The 16,648-nt window shown below is 42.5% G+C and overlaps 1 protein-coding gene and 1 long non-coding RNA gene across 3 annotated transcripts in view; one reads left to right on the top strand and one right to left on the bottom strand.

Annotated features, from left to right (window-relative positions):
* LOC122541843 overlaps window positions 1–16,648 on the top strand; it is a 190,746-nt gene that overhangs the window by 112,314 nt on the left and 61,784 nt on the right. The window lies entirely within an intron of this gene.
* Window positions 4,881–16,648, bottom strand: part of comtd1 (catechol-O-methyltransferase domain containing 1) — a 39,703-nt gene continuing 27,935 nt past the window's right edge. Inside the window, exons 6-7 of the mRNA XM_043678884.1 lie at window positions 9,603–9,736; window positions 4,881–6,240 (exon numbers count right to left, since the gene is read on the bottom strand). Coding sequence (XP_043534819.1) covers window positions 6,091–6,240; window positions 9,603–9,736 — 284 coding nt within the window. The 3' untranslated portion in view covers window positions 4,881–6,090. The remainder of the gene's footprint in view (window positions 6,241–9,602; window positions 9,737–16,648) is intronic.

The raw sequence follows: 16,648 nt of genomic DNA, 5'->3' as shown, positions 1-16,648 counted from the left end.
AGGTCTTTGGACTCTTCCATCGTCAGACCACAGCGAAACGATGGTTGGAGGAAGAACGCCTCATCTTCCGGCTAGGAATCCTCCAACCACAAGGGATGAACTCGGGTTTCACCAGTTTCCTCATTTCCCCTCTCCCCAGCCTGTCTCAGTCAAATCCATCAAATTCAGCACCGCCTTCCTAACCTGCAATCTTCTTCCCGACCTCTCCGCCCCCACCCCAGTCTGACCTATCACCCTCACCTTGACCTCTTTCCACCTATCACATTTCCGTTGCCCCTCCCCCAAGTCCCTCCTCCCTATCTTTTATCTTAGCCTGCTGGACAAACTTTCCTCATTCCTGAAGAAGGGCTTATGCCCGAAACGTCGATGCTCCTGTTCCCTGGATGCTGCCTGACCTGCTGCGCTTTTCCAGCAACACATTTCCAGTTATATCAGACCACTACCAAGGAGAGCAATACTGTGAAGCTGACTTAGTTTTGACCTTGACATTTGATTTGGGCCAGACCAAAAAGTCACTTCGCCTTAAAAAAATCCCCCTCACAGATTTGGGAAGTGTTGTTTAAGATTAAGAATGTTGTTAGTCCATTGGCCTTTGTACTCAAACACTAACTAATCAATGTCTCAAAGCCCTTCATCACCATCTTGTTCTACCAGTAGGACAGACATACCTGAAGAAGTGGTGGCATAGTGGTCATACAGTGAGGTAGGGAATGGCCCTGAGAATTTTCATTATTGACTGCATGAAGTCTCAAGACTTTGGGTCAAACATAAATCAGTGATAATTCAGTGAGGTGGGAATCAATGGTCCCCCATGTTGAACACTGCTTTGAGAAGGCAGTTAGGCGAGCAAGGATACCTGAAGAAGGGCTAATGCCCGAAACGTCGATTCTCCTGTTCCCTAGATGCTGCCTGACCTGCTGCGCTTCTCCAGCAACACATTTCCATCTCTGATCTCCAGCATCTGCAGACCTCATTTTCTCTACAGTGTATATTAGGTGAGGGACTTCTATATCCATCTCAAACAGCAGTTTGGTTACAACATGACCTGACCAAGTTGGCCGAGTCCCAACAGTCATGACTGCCAGACTGGGTTTGCGACTTAAGGGAAGAACCAATATGAGGATTTAACAAATTTTCACATCCCAGCTAAATTGAGACATGACAGTATTGGTCAGCTTATTGTTCTCCTGGAGGTTAAATCCTGACTTGACACGGAAGCATCAGTGTGATGTATTAAGAACACATCCAGCAGCTCAAACCGGAGGCAATTATGAGGCAGAGTGATCAATTTGCAATAGCAGTCTTTCAGCACAGTCTATAATCTCCCAGCCCAACATGTCCCTCACTCTACTATTGACATCAATGAGAAGTGTTGAAGAATATGCCAAAGACACGCTCAAAAAAAAAACACGGTACCAATCTGGTGAAGCTACAGCACAGGATTAAGTGCCACTAACCAGTGGAAAGAGTATGCTATAGACCCAGCTGAGTGTTCAGACAACCAACAGATTAGACCACAGGTAGTGCCCCTCTCTCTGAGACAGGAGGCCTATGTTCAATCCCACTTGCTCCAGAGGTGTGTAATAACATCTCCGAACATGTTGATTAGTAGACATAAAAATGTAGTTACTTGTTTGTGACCATCTTCAGCCAGACATACTGAAGGAGACATTATTAGATTAGATTACAGTGTGGAAACAGGCCCTTCGGCCCAACAAGTCCACACCGACCCGCTGAAGCGAAACCCACCCATACCCCTACATTTACCCCTTACCTAACACTACGGGCAATTTAGTATGGCCAATTCACTTGACCTGCACATCTTTGGACGGTGGGAGGAAACCGGAGCACCCGGAGGAAACCCACGCAGACACGGGGAGAACGTGCAAACTCCACACAGTCAGTAGCCTGAGGCGGGAATTGAACCCGGGTCTCTGGCGCTGTGAGGCAGCAGTGCTAACCACTGTGCCACCGTGCACAATCTGAAACATGGCTAGAAAAAGCCACAGCCCTGCATGTGTGCTATTAGATCCCAATGATAGCAATGCGATAAATGGCACATCAATCTGGTTTCGTTGAAGTGTAAACGTTGATCATGAAATCCCTCAGCTATTCTTCAGAGTGTGTCTTGGAACGGATTATACCACCCAATCTTTAACTCCCTCAAAAAAAAAGACACTGCCTCAGAGCACTCCCTCACTCAGTCTAAATCTTGTATCAAATTTCTGAAGTGGTATTCGAACACTCGCACATTGGGGCAATAATGCTGTTATTGAGCCAAGTTGATAAATGCTGGGAAGCAGGGAAGGAGGAATTTGGGAGACATGGCCAATTTGATTATAGATATTTTCTAATCAAACTGTTCAGAAATGTTATGGTACACCTCTGGAGCAGGTGGTGTTTGAACCCAGGCCTCCTGGTTGAGAGATCAGAGCCCTACCATTGCACCACAAGAGCCCTTAATAAAGATTCTCAGCAGCAGCAAGTGCATCCTTGGATATGTAAATAACAGAGGGTTGGTTTCCACCAATCGACCTCTGGGTTAGAGGCCTCGTTTTTTTCCTACGCCACTCCGCTGTATTCAGTTGGATTCATACGACACTAAATTACATTAAACCATGTCTGTCAATAGTTAAGCTCACTCTCAAAATCTACAACCACCCAATGACTAGGCCCCATCAAATCTGCCCCTCGAAATAACCTGCAGCTTGAGCATTACACATGTGTGATACACATTCAAGGACTCGCACCCTATCAACTACCAATCCATCCCGCCCACTTTCTGGGGATTCGGTTGTAGAACTGGTGTTTCCTCACATTACGTAAAAAGAGAACATATCCCCTTACACAGGATGAAAAGATAACTATTGCATCAGGTCACAGCACGATTTCACCAAATATGAATCCATCAAAATGCAAAATGAATTATCTTCCCTGGAGAAACCTTTAGTTGCATAATTACTTCAGGCACAGAAAACACATGATGTCCCCAAATGACCCTTAAACATCCTTCCAGCAAACCCCTCTGCGGACAACGTAGGTTATCGTATATCAACAGTGAATGTCATAAATAACCTAAAACTTCAAACTGAATTCCTAAGCAAGTTAATGAGTTCCCTGCCATCTAAAAATAAGCACAACCTAACATACAAATATTTAATCAGCTGAGTATTTAAGGTATGTTAAATATCAATGATTTACTCCAACATAAACCAGGTAAAATCTTTAAAACAAAAATTTTCAACTTCCTATTTCCCCCCAGAAAATGCAATGTGAAAAATTTGATTTTTATACCATTTTCACAGAAAAGCACATCACCTTCAACTGAGCTGTTCACTCTGAAGCCCAACATTACATAGAAAGGATATTTAAGCTTTTCATATAGTAGGTAATAAATCATTATTGATTAACAATCAGAAGCAAATAAACAGTATTTTCACCAAATAAATTTGCAATTTTGCAACACTAAGCCAAAATAACCCAATAGCATAATCTTTGGACAATTTTAACCGTTTGGGTGGAACGTTTATGGTTCTGGATGCAATAGTTGTTTTATAGCTAACCCATTTTAATCTACTCTGAATATTGGATGGAATTTGAACCAAGCTCCCACTGTGGTTTCAATGTTAAAGTTAAAAATTAACTCTGACATCCTCTAGCAAAGTATTATTCCAAAGATTTTAAACAGAGAAACAAACACGCCTTTTATACAGATATCTTCAACCAAGTGTATTAAAACACCCACATCCATTGAGATTCATTGTTAATTTATTAAAGTTGAACATTCTGAAAAAGGGATTTGTAAGTCATCGGCTTTAAGAGATTAAAGCAGGAATTCTGCCGAGGTGGACTGTTCACACGATGAATATCCTTGCAGTATTTGGCAAAGCCTGTGCACGATAAAGAATAAAACCCACAATAAGGCATATAGTTTTCTGAGCTGACGGGTCGGGATCTGGTGTTTTAGCTAAATTATTTATGTGACCAAGTTTGTATTTTTAGCACATCTGTAGTGGAGGCGATGGTTACTTTATTCTGTTGTTTCCCGAGGGATACATCGGTGATATTTGCTTGGAGAAAACATGTGCATAATTATAATTATCTGGCTTGTTAAACTCTTCCTTTCTACAGCCATTCACAGCTGTCTACCTATGGTGTTTGAATCAAATTTAGATTGCCATTGATAGGATGCCCATCCTGTCCCTGCAGAACTGTCTGGGCTGGGAGTGCTACTGAGCTTCAGAAAAAGGACGTCAAACAGTGCCACAAGAAACTGAACAATGCCCAGTGCTTTACAAAGGCAGATGGCACTATCTGCACATTCACAGGGGCATCAATCTAACCCTGCCACCAAACAGGCTTCTCACAACAGGTCATAACCTGCAACTTGGGCATTACCCATGTGTGATTCACACTCAAGGACTCGCACCCTATCAACTACCAATCCATCCCGCCCACTTCCTGGGGATTAGGTTGTAGATCTGGTGTTTCCTCACGCGATGGTGCAGACTCAATGGGGTCGAAGAGACTCTTCTGCAGGATGACCTGGCTGTGCACGCTCACAAACTGCTCCTGCCCCATCTCCACCCCCGCACCCCCACCAAACTTTCTCGTTGCAGGCCAGGCTGGCACACAGTGCTGAAAGAGAGTTTGCCACAAAGCCACCTGCCTGGTCCTCTGCACAAAGATGGCATTCCAAATCACAGATTGCTGCCTGAGCCCATTAGCAATAAATGCCACCAGTGAGAGAACAGCAGGGCACCTACTTTAGTGTGATTAGTTAAAGTAATAGTTCAGAGTCCCAACGTACTTTTGTGCCCATGGAGATGCTAACTGCTCTAGTAGAAGTTACAGTGAAAATAAAGACACTGACATACTGGTCAAGGCAACCAAAGCTTTATTCTCCCCTGCATTGGAGGCTGAATAGCAAAGTTACCAGGTTTGTTTATGCATTTGAGTTTCTGAATTATCTCAACTGGGCAGAAGTTAATTGCGATGGGGAAGTTAATTCTAGCAAGTAGATTAAATTAATACGATGCTAATAAATTTATAGAGATGTCTCACTACCTGCTGGAGCAATTTCAATGATGGCTGCAGCAACAAATGAAATGTTCATTAGAGGATTATTTTTTTAAAACAGCCATCTCTTCAACTTCATGTACGTCTGGATTGAAATAAATCTGACAGTGCCTTTGTTTTGCAGTACCTACAAGGAAAGCAATGAAATCATTGGTTGACTTGGAAGCCAGTACCCAAGATGAAAGACCAAAGTGGCACCTTCACTCACTTCCTACATCTCCTTAATCTTTGACATGATCTCTCAGATGCCATTTTCAGAGCTCATTCAGTCCATTAGTGAATCGGAGCTCAGATTCCTTTAAAAAGAATTAAGAAACCTATCAAATTGGTTATAAAAGTGCATTTATAGAAGTTATCAAATTATTTCCCTGTTGAATTGCTGTTAAGTGTTAGACAGTAGTGGTACAGCAATTGCAAAAGATCAGGGCACATGTGCAAATAAGGCTGAATGAGTGCACTCACACAGTAGATCAGGGACAATCAATGGATGTTCTGTGTTTTGATTTTTAAAAAGCATTCAATAAGGCACCATACAAGACATCCTTATACAATTAGAGTCTATAGAATTCTGGTTGGCATGCTTTAACAAGCTTGGCCTTTGAGAAAAGAGGAAATAGATTAAGGAAAGATAAGGTAACATTCAGTAGACTAGATCCTAAATGTCCTTGATTTTTGAAAACCGAGAGGTGATCTAATTGCAATATTCTTAAGGAGTTGAACAGAGTAAATGCTGGTAGGATATTACCCTGGCCAAGTGGGAAATGATCCTTTATAGATAGAGGTAATGAAGATGCTGAAGATATGATTTGTATGCTGAAAGAGGTCAGGGAATAAGCACACCATTGGTAGATCATTTTGGAAGGCTGCAGAATTTAAAACATAGGATGAGAAATGTTAAGAGGAGAGAGAGGATATAAATGCTATGAAGAACAAGAAGACAATGCATTATTTTATGTTGCACTTGAAGATTGAAAAAACAGTTAGAATGTGCTCTTGCTGGAGTTGGCCTTCCTATAACTTGAAGACCAAGGTGACTCCATCACCAATGGTGAGCATGCTCATATTGACTCTGCTGTCTCTGTAAATCTTCTCATTGAGTTTGACAATGCTCAGTGTGTTGGGGTCATTTTTTGGATTCAGCACTGACCCATCCCATAGTACCTACAGGGGAACAAAAAAAAAGTTTGAGGGTGAATGGAAATCCACACCTGACAAAATCATCAACATTCCATATCGAGATCATAACTTCTTCCTAATTAAATATCTGCAATAGTACTGGGGAATCCAAGGGAGTACAAGTGCATCTTTATTAGCTGATGTACCTACACTTACCAATCAGAGTATTATAACACAGAAAGAAGCCTTTAGGCCCATCATGTCTGTACCAGTCATTGAGCATCCACCAATTCTAATCCCATTCCCCAGCACTTGGCCTTCAAAACTATGGCTTTTCAATTATTCGTCAAATACTTCTTCAATGTTGAAATGGTTCTCAGAAATCTTTCCAGATACTCTTACCCTCTGGGTGAAAAATGTGTTCCTTAAAATTTCCCTGTAAGCCTCCTGCTCCTTACTTTTTAAGTATGTCCCTGATTACTGGTTCCTCCACAAATAGGGAAAAGATTCCTTCCTATCTATGCCCTTCATAATCCTGTCAGCCTTCTCTGCTCTGAGACGATCAGTCTCAGCCCATCTAATCTGTCTTCATTAGGTGAAGCTTATCTGCTTATGATCTTTTAAAATATTTTTAAAACATTTTCAGAAAGATCAATGATCAATCAACAGCAAAAATTAAGATCAGTTGAAACATACCAAAAGGACTACTCATTCCATCAGGATCTGTGAATACTGTTTGTGCGTATATTATAGATACAGTATATTTAATCTATATATGTACATATGTAAAATATAAATGCTCAATTTCAGGATTATATCTGTAATTTAACCTTGAAGGCTAGAATGCTAGCAAATATGCAAAGCTTTAAATACCCAGTTTGATTCTCTGCAGCACTAAGGACCTGATCAGGTGCATCCCAGAACTGTGGGAAGTGAGGGAAGTGATTGCTGGGTCCTGTGCTGAGATATTTGTATCACTGATAACCATAGGTAAGGTGCCAGAAGACTGGAGGGTGACTAATGTGTGCTTTTTTTTTGGAAGGTGGTAAGGAAAAGCAGGGAACTATAGACCAGTGAGCCTGACATCAGTGGTGAGTACATTGCTGGAGGGGATTCTGACCGACAGGATTTACATGTTTTTGGAAAGGCAAGGACTGATTAGGGATAGTCAACATGGCTTTGTCTATGGGAAATCATGCTGACTTGATTGAGATTTTTGAAGAAGTGACAAAGATGATTCATGATGGCAGAATGGTGGATGTTGTCTGCATGTACTTCAGCAAAATGTTCAATAACATTCCACATGGTAGACTGGTCAGCAAGGAAGATCACATGGAATGCAGGGAGAGCTAGCCATTTGGATGAAAAATTGGCTTGAAGATAGGAGACAGAGGGTGGTGGTGGAGAGTTGCTTTTTGGACTGGAGGCCTGTGACCAGTGGTGTGCCATAAGGATCAGTGCTGGGCCCACTACATTTTGTCATTCATATAAATGACTTGAATGTGAATGTAAGAGGAATAGTTGGCAAGTTTGCAGAGGATACTAAAACTGGTGACATTGTGGACTGTGAAGATGGTTACCTCAGAGTACAACAGAACCTTGGGCCAAGGAGTAGTAGGTGGACTTTAATTTAGACTAATACACGACATTGCATTTTGGAAAGGCAAATCAGGGCAGGACTTAATGGTTGGGTTCTGCAGAGTGTTGCTAAACCAAGAGACCTTGGGCTGCAGGTTCACAGCTCCTTGAAGGTGGAGTTGTAGGTAGACAGTGATGGCTGCGTTTGGTACATTTGCCTTTATTGGTCAGTGCATTGAGTATAGGAGTTGGGATGTCATATTGCACCTGTATAGGACATTGGGTAGGCAACTTCTGGAATGCTGTGTTCAATTCTCAACTCCGTGCTATCGGAAAAATGTTATTAAACTTGATAGAGTTCAGAAAAGATTTGCAAGGATGTTGCCAGGATTGGAAGATTGGAGGTATAGGGAGAGGCTGAATATGCTGGGGCTATTTTCCCCATACTGTCAGAGGCTGAGGAGTGATCTTATAGAGGTTTATAAAATCATGAGGGTGAATAGCCAAGGTATTCTTCCCTGGGGTAGGGGAGTCCAAAACTAGAGGGCATAGGTTTAAGGTGAGAGGGAAAAAATTTAAAAGGGACCTAAGGGGCAACTTTTACATGCAGAGGGTGATGTGTATATGGAATGAGCTTCCAGATGAAGTGGTGGGGGCTGGTACAATTACAATATTTAAAAGGTATTTGGATGGGTATATGAATAGGAAGGGTTTAGAGAAATTCAGGCCAAATACTGGAAAATGGGAGGAGATTAATTTAGGAAACCTGGTTGGCATGGATGAGTTGGACTGAAGGGTCTGTTTCCGTGTTGTACAACTCTAACACAATGACTCCATGACCATTGCAAAGTGGTAGCTTGTCAGTAATAAAACAAGGAAGCTTCCAAAATACAAAAGTCTCACTCCAATTAATGTTAGCCAGGAAGCCATGGTGAACTCTCCAGTTTCTCTTCAAGTTAGAGCTTGGGGACCTTGTCAAAGAAAAACAAAACTTTCGGGTTCATTAAAGGCCTTTTAGGGAAGTAAACCTGCCACGTTTATCTGGTCTGTCCTTCACGTGACTCCAGAACTGTGGCAAAAGATCTTAACAGCCCTCTGGACAATTAGACATGGGCAATAAATGCTGGCTTATGCAGCAAAGCCCATGAACAAAGCAAAGAAAGTAAGTGTATAGTAGCATAATGTCTCATTTGAAAGATGGGCCTCTGACGATGTACCATTCCCTTAGTACTACATGGAGGGATTAACCTAAACTTTGTGCTCAAGTACTTGGAATGGGGAAGAGAGGAAGAATTGTTGAAGCCTCTGACAGAAACGTGAGTGCGCTACCTATTGGCTATGGCTGACAATTCTTGTTTTAATGCAAATGAACCTAGTATTCCTAGTGGATCACTCTGCAAGCGGAATCCCTGGCACCTGTTGTGGAGAAGGGTTACCATGTCAGGAGCACAAATACACTTGAAGTAACAGATCCCAAAACATTCTTCAATGGGAGGACAGAAAAATAAACAACGCATGATTGTGTTATCATGGAGCAAGAGCTGAAAAGGTGTTGCTGGAAAAGCGCAGCAGATCAGGCAGCATCCAGGGAACAGGAGAATCGATGTTTCGGGCATAAGCCCTTCTTCAGGAATCTTCTTATCATGGAGCAAGACCAGTTCAAACCCTTAATCAGGTGAAAGTCCTGAAAAGACCTTCAAAACGTTTGTTGTGTGATAATTACCTCCACCCACAGCATTGAATCATCTGTTTAAGAATGTCTTATTACCAATCTCAAGCAGCATCAGCTGAGAGAGGCAGCCCTTATCAAAGACCCCCTGCAGACTCACATTGTCAACGGCTATTATTCCTCCTTTGCGGATAAGTTGCAGACATCTTTCATAATAAACGCCATAATTCAGCTTGTCAGCATCTATGAAGGCAAAGTCAAAGGATTCTGCTTTGCCAGTTTCTAGAAGCTCATCTGTGGAAAAAAAAACAAAGAGCAGAACGGTATTAGTTTAAAACAAAAGGGCTGAATCTTTTTTAAACCTCTTTACTTAACACGCACAGGTGAAAAAAAATGAATGTGCACAATGGTCTTGTCCAAGTGTCTGTAGAATTGATGTTTTGTGTTTATGTGACAATTAGTACCTGAAAGGCATAACTGCAATGCTGAAGACATTTGGAGAAGTACACAAGTAGGAAAGGTTTGAAGCGATATGGACCAAGAGCAGGCAGGTGGCACTAGTTTAGTTTGGGAATATATTTGGCATGGACTGGGTGGACCGAAGTGTCTGATTCCATGTTGTATTACTATGACTCAATGCAGCTAAGACACTGCATTCCCTGGCTCAGGGAACAGCATTTTGTCATTGAATTAGGTGGTCATGGATTAAAACCCCATTGCTTTGCGTTGAAACCCTGAGCTATCCAGTGCTCTTGACCATTGGCATTTACTGACGAGACAGAGTCAGAGCATGTGAACAGAAGCTGTGCATTATTCAACAAATAGGAAGCCCATTCTTGAACCAAGCTAGACACCAAAGAACAAGACTCAGCACCTCATTTCCAACAGCTGGAAAGAATCGTTTGCTTTACTTCCCTCAATTATTTCTTTTTGAGCAGTGAATATCAAAACCATTATAAAAGGAGAGGACACCATGTTGCTGCAGCTACATTCTGCGTTAAAACTAGATGGAGGTGTACTGCCTGCTCAACATGGCCCAATGATCAGGCAAAGTACACATTACCCTTAAAATCCAGTGATTTGAGTGCGACAATTAGCTGCTCGACAACACGAAAGGACTCCCTCCAAATGGTTTGTCATCAGCCAAACTTGATAACCTCACAGGATTAGATGGACAATGTTTTTTAGTCAAAAAAGAAAATGATAGCAAAAAGGTGGAACATTTGCACGTAGAAGGAAGGAGGCAGGAAGTCGAAAATCTGGTTTATCGGCTAATTTCTTACTTTCACACTCAGGTGAAAGTTCAAAATCTATAATCTAGCAAACCACAGATTGAGCCGAATGAAAATATTGAAGAAACCGTGCTTTAAGTATCAGCACAACTTTAATGACACTTATCTCAGCAAGGCAAAAAGGAAGAGTGTGCGCAAAATCTGGAAATCTATTTGCATGTCCTGCAGCAAGAAATCAATATAATTACTGGTCCAGAACCTGGCAACATCAATAGCCAAATATTTAAAACCCTCAACCGGCCAATAAAATGGCAAGGCAAGGGCTCACTCTGCACCTTATTGCATATTCTGAAGTGGCACCCACACTGATCTACAGCTCATTCTGCCAAAATGCATGTTTTGTCAGCGCAAACTGGCTATAACGCGATTGATGAATTGTGGACTTGTTTGGATAACTCAAACTTTCTTCTGAATGGGTATAGCGATTTTCAATTAGCAATTTTCTATAGCGTGAGGTTGCAGAGGAACACAACTGTCACGATATAGCAGAATGACCTGCACTGATTTTCAATTAATCTTTCCAAGTTAGCTAATTAATAAATACCACATTTTTGGGCATCTGTGCCAATAGAAAGTCAAAATTCAGACACTTCCATTGTTGAAGGATCAAAGGTAGCCTCGCTCTCACTTTCTCACAAAGCTGGTCAAATGGCTGCTCTCTGGAAGACAAACCCACCTCCTCAAAGGCTAAGCTGAACTTGGAGAAAACAGGCTACAAGTATTTAAGGCAAAGAAATGTGCTTCTAAGTTATTGCAAAAAATATATAATAGGAAGATAGCAGTGCTGTAGTAATCTGGTCAGATACATGTTGACAAGTGAATGGGTACTCAGTGGAGTAGTTTGGACAGTGATGGTCAGATGACTGTGCTTGACATGCACAAACATTTCACAATTCTAATCAAGAACCCATGATCGCAGACCATGTTACTTTTCATTATTCATTCACAGGACGTGTCAGCCTTTACTGTTCATCCCCAATTCCATTGAGAAGGTGGTATTAAACCACTCTCTCGAGTACAACTGAAAGATTTCCTAGGCCATTTCAGAGAGCATTTAAAAGGTAACCAACACTCTGGAGTTAGATATAGGTCAGACCATGAACACTTGGCAGATTTCCTTTTCCTAAAAATCAATGAGCAAGACAGGTTTTTAATGAAAAAACTATGGTAGTTTTATGGTGACCATTAGTCATGCTAGCTTTGTAACTTCAGAGTTTTATTTAATTAATTTGTTTAATTAATTAAGCTAGTGGAATGACTGAAAGGTCACATTATTGTTTCTTCCTGCTTTTAACAGGACCTTCTTGATGGTCTGCTCCCCAGATCAGATTTAAACATGCTGGGGAAGGGTGGTACAGAAATGGAACGACTCTGGCTGTCTCTTTCTATTTAGGCCAGATCCAGGTGGCTTTTGGAAGGAGACTATGTGGTGCCCACCGATGTGCCCAAAGCCTTCATGACCCTGTGGGCATTCCAAGACAAAGGATCAATATTATAGGCCGACCTTCCATTCAGTTTGAGTACATATAGTTGCTTTCCTGTTAATGAATACGGGAACATTCGGAAACGCCGAGAGGAGTCAAAACCGGGATAATCATAGAATCTCTATACAGTGTGAAAGCAGGCCATGTGACCTATTGAATCCACACTGACCCTTAGAGCATCCCACCCACAGTCAACACCCCCACCCTATATTTCCCCATGGCTAATCCACCTAACCCACACATCCCTGGACACGATGGGCAATTTAGCATGGCCATGCCATCTAACCTGCACACCTTTGGACTGTGGGAGGAAACAGGAGCATTCAGAGGAAACCCACGCAGACATGGAGAGAATGCCTGCATAGTCTGAGGATGGAATTGAACCTGGATCCCTGGTGCTGTGAAGCAGCAGTGGTAACCACTGAGCCACCATGCCACGCATAATGGCAGAGTGAGTTTGCTCAGAGCTGTTCTGTACCATCTGACTGCACCGCAGCACTCGCTCCAACAGAATGGGACTGCTGTATGGTGATGCTAATGAGAGCACTGCAGGCAGGAGTCTTTTTTTAAAACCAATTGGTAACGGTTTCCTTTTCAAGGCAGTTAAGCTCCTTGCTCCACCAGCCCCCAAACCAATACAGGAACAGTGACAGATCATTGACATACTCCACAGGGTCCACTCATTGGTGAAAGGCAGAATTTCAATCATCTGATAACTCCCAGCGATGAGGGGCAGGAGTTATCCATGCCCCAGCGGATACACATTTGAAGTAATTCTAATTTCAGCTCTGTGCTTCTTATCAAAATAAAGATAAAATCTGGCCATTGTTGGGCGCCCTTTTTCCTCGGGACACATGACTTGAAATATGACAAATAAATATCTTTCTGATTTAGAAATATTTACTTGCTCTGTGTCATTCATTAGGAGACTCGTCACTCATTCAAAGCTTAGTTTCAATTACCAGTTTTTTCAGATTGCTCCCAGATGCGAGCAGGGATTTATTCAGTATTATCATCAGACTTATACTGCTTCTCCTTGTTTAAAAACAGCCAACACAAAGCAGGCTAGCACATAATCATATCTCAAACTGGCCCCATTCTGTCCAGACAGTAGATAATATGGCTATAAAACCTATTTAAAGCTTTCTCCCAAGCACATCTCAGAACTTTTCTTTAAATGAAGAGTGGAATTGAAAGAAATGGAGCGGCACAGTGGCTCAGTGGTTAGCTGCTTCACAACACCAGGGACCCAGGTTCGATTCTAGTCTTGGGCAACTGTCTGTGGGTAGTCTGCACGTTCTCCCAGTGTCTGTGGGGGTTTCCTCTGGCCATGCTAAAAGGTGTTCAGGAATGTGTAAGTTAGATACATTAGTAAGGGGTAATGTAGAGTAATAGTGTTGGGGAATTGGTCTGGGTGGATTACTCATTGGAGGGTCAGTGTGGACTTGTTGGGCCAAAGAGCTGGTTTCCACAGTGTAGGGATTCAATTCTATGATTCAAATTAATAAGCACGTCTATGAAATACTTATCTTACCGGTCAGTCACACGAGAACAGAGAAGCCCATCGAACCTGGTGGCATGCCAGGAGAAGGGGACGATCAGCCTCTTCCTTTGGTGAGCTGCCTTTCCCAACCCCTGGGCCTTGCTTTCTTTCATTGATGCTCCACTGTCCCTCCTCCACCTAGCAGTCATCTTGGATAAAACTGCAAGTTGCTGCTCCATAGCCAGAGAACTCAGCAAGGAATGACTGAATCGTCAGCACTGACTGTTCACTGATGCCAGCAGGCACCAGGTAAACGTTTCAAGGTGACAGGCCAAGAGTCAGAGTTGGACGAGCGCTTAAACATGCAGCAAGATATTACATTCCATATAGGTCAGATCACCTGACCTACCCCCCTTTCCATTCATCCTCCTAAAATACTGAGTGGGAAGTGGACACCAAAATCTGAAAACCACCCTCCATATGGATAAACAATTAAGGGTCAATGAAATGGAGATCAATATTACACTCTCCAGACCATATCACATTGGCATTGACAGTCAGATGGCTGTGGGCAACCTCTTTTCTTTTAAAATGTTCAGAGAGGAACTGTGCAGACTGTACTTTCCCCTTTTCCTGTATGTTGTAATTTAAAACCCAGCCCTCAATTTCCCAATCTCTCTCGAGACCAAGTCCCTGGACATACCCCCTTCCAGGGTTCCAGTGGCTCTGTCACTGCTGAACTAACAGTCAAGCTGTGAGACTGGCAGCGCCAATCATATTGAACTCCGGGGGTGGGATTTCCTTCCTGGTGAGGAACAGAAGTCCCATCAGAGGCATATATACAGGAGGATGTTGCCCATGAAATCTCATGGTATCAGATCAGATATGGGAAAGGAAATCACTGACTGATTATCCGCTTTGCAGCTGATGAATCGATACTCTTCCATGCTGAACGTAAGAACTAGGAGCAGGAGTAGGCCACCCTGCCCTTCAATCCCGCTCCACCAATCAATAAGATCATGGCTGATTTTTCATGGATTCAGCTCCACTTACCCATGCTCCAACTATATCCCTTAATTCCTTTATTGTCCAAATAAAATTGCCAGTCAGAATAGCATCCATTTATCCACACTCTTTGCTTCCTGTTAGTCAACCAATCCTCTATCCATGCTAATACTTTACCCATAACACCATGCATCCTTATCTTATGTAGCAGCCTCTTGTGCGGCACCTTGTCAAAGGCCTTTTGGAAATCTGGGTACACCACATCCACTGGGTCCCCGTTGTCCACCTTGCTCACAATGTCTTCATAGAATTCCAACAGACTTGTTAAGCATGACCTGCCCTTCATGAACCCATGCTGTGTCTGCCCAATGGGACAATTTCTATTGAAATGCCTTGCTATTTCTTCCAACTCAAGCATCTTCCCCACTTCAGAGGTTGAACAACGCTTGGAGGAAGCACTGAGTGGGGGATTTCAATGTCATCAAGAGTGGCTTGGCAGCAGTACTATTGATCAAACCGGTCAGGTTCTCAGGGATAAAGCTGTTAAGACGGTGTCTGCACCAGATGGTGAAGGAACCAACCAGACAGAATACATTTAATCTCACTCTACCAATCTGCCTGCCACAGATGCATGTATGAGGAAGAGTGACCATTGTCCAGTCCTCATGGAGGCAAAATCTCATCTCTGTATAAACAATACACTTGAACTTGTGGGACAATCACCATGCGAAATGGGATAGATTGCGACCAGATGCAGCAACTCAAGACTGGACATCCAAATGAAGCTGGGGACCATCTGTAACATCATGGTCTGGTATTTGCCCATGCTACTATTACCACGAAATTAGGGATCAGCCCTGGCTCGATGCAGAGTGCAGGAGGGTCTGGCAATAGCAGAACCAGGCATATCTAAAAACAAAGTGTCAAAAGCTACCAAACAGGACTAAATGCACATTAATATTCAGCCAGAAGTACAAAATGGATGATCCATCTCAGCCTCCTCCAAAAAGGTCCCTAGCATCACAGATGCTAATTTTCAGCCAATCTAATTCACTCCATGTGAGATCAAGAAAAGGCTGTTTACTGGAAAGGCTATGGGCCCTGACAACATTTCAGTAATAATCTATGCTCCAGAACTTGCCATGGCCCCAGCCAAGCTGTTTCAGTATAAATAAAACACTGGCATCTACCCGACAATATGGAAAATTGCCCAGACACATCCTGTACAGAGAAAAAAAGTATAAATCCAACACAGCCAATTACTGCCCCAACAGTGTGTTCTCAATCACCAGTAAAGTGATGGAAGGTGCTATCAATCAGCATATGCTCAGCAGCTTTGCTTCAAGCAGGGACAAAAACGAACTGAATTTGAGGCGAGGGGAGAGTGATAGCTCTTGACATCAAGGCTGCATTCGACTGAGTGGTGCATCAAGGAGCCCTAGCAAAAACGGAATTAATGGGAATCAGGGGGAAAACTCTCTGCTGGTTGGAATTATACTTAGCAAAGGAGAGGATATTTATGGTTGCTGGATCCCATGTGATCGATTGAGAGAAACTAGTTACAAAGAACTGAAGAAAGAGTAGTTTCTAATTGTGACAGACCTCACAATACAATCTAAGCAGAAACCCCAATAAATATGATTCATGGTAAATGGTCACCATAAATCCATTGGATATTGGATCAGAATGGGCCATTCAGCCCATTAAGTCTGCTCTGCCATTGAATGAGAACAATCTGACCATACTCAACTCCAGCTTGCCGCCTTTTCCCATAAGCCTTGATCCCCTCACTGTTTAAAAATCCATCTCAACCTTGAATTTTTGAAATGACCCAATCTCTACAGCCCTATGGTAAAATATTCCACAGATTCATGACCTTCAAAGGAATTCCTCCTCACCTCCATCTTAAAAGGGTGACTCCTTACTCTGAGATAAAGCCCTT

This window comes from Chiloscyllium plagiosum, chromosome 38 (genome assembly GCF_004010195.1).
Source record: "Chiloscyllium plagiosum isolate BGI_BamShark_2017 chromosome 38, ASM401019v2, whole genome shotgun sequence".
NCBI classification, from domain to species: Eukaryota; Metazoa; Chordata; class Chondrichthyes; order Orectolobiformes; family Hemiscylliidae; genus Chiloscyllium; species Chiloscyllium plagiosum.
This window is presented reverse-complemented; position numbering and strand designations above follow the sequence as displayed.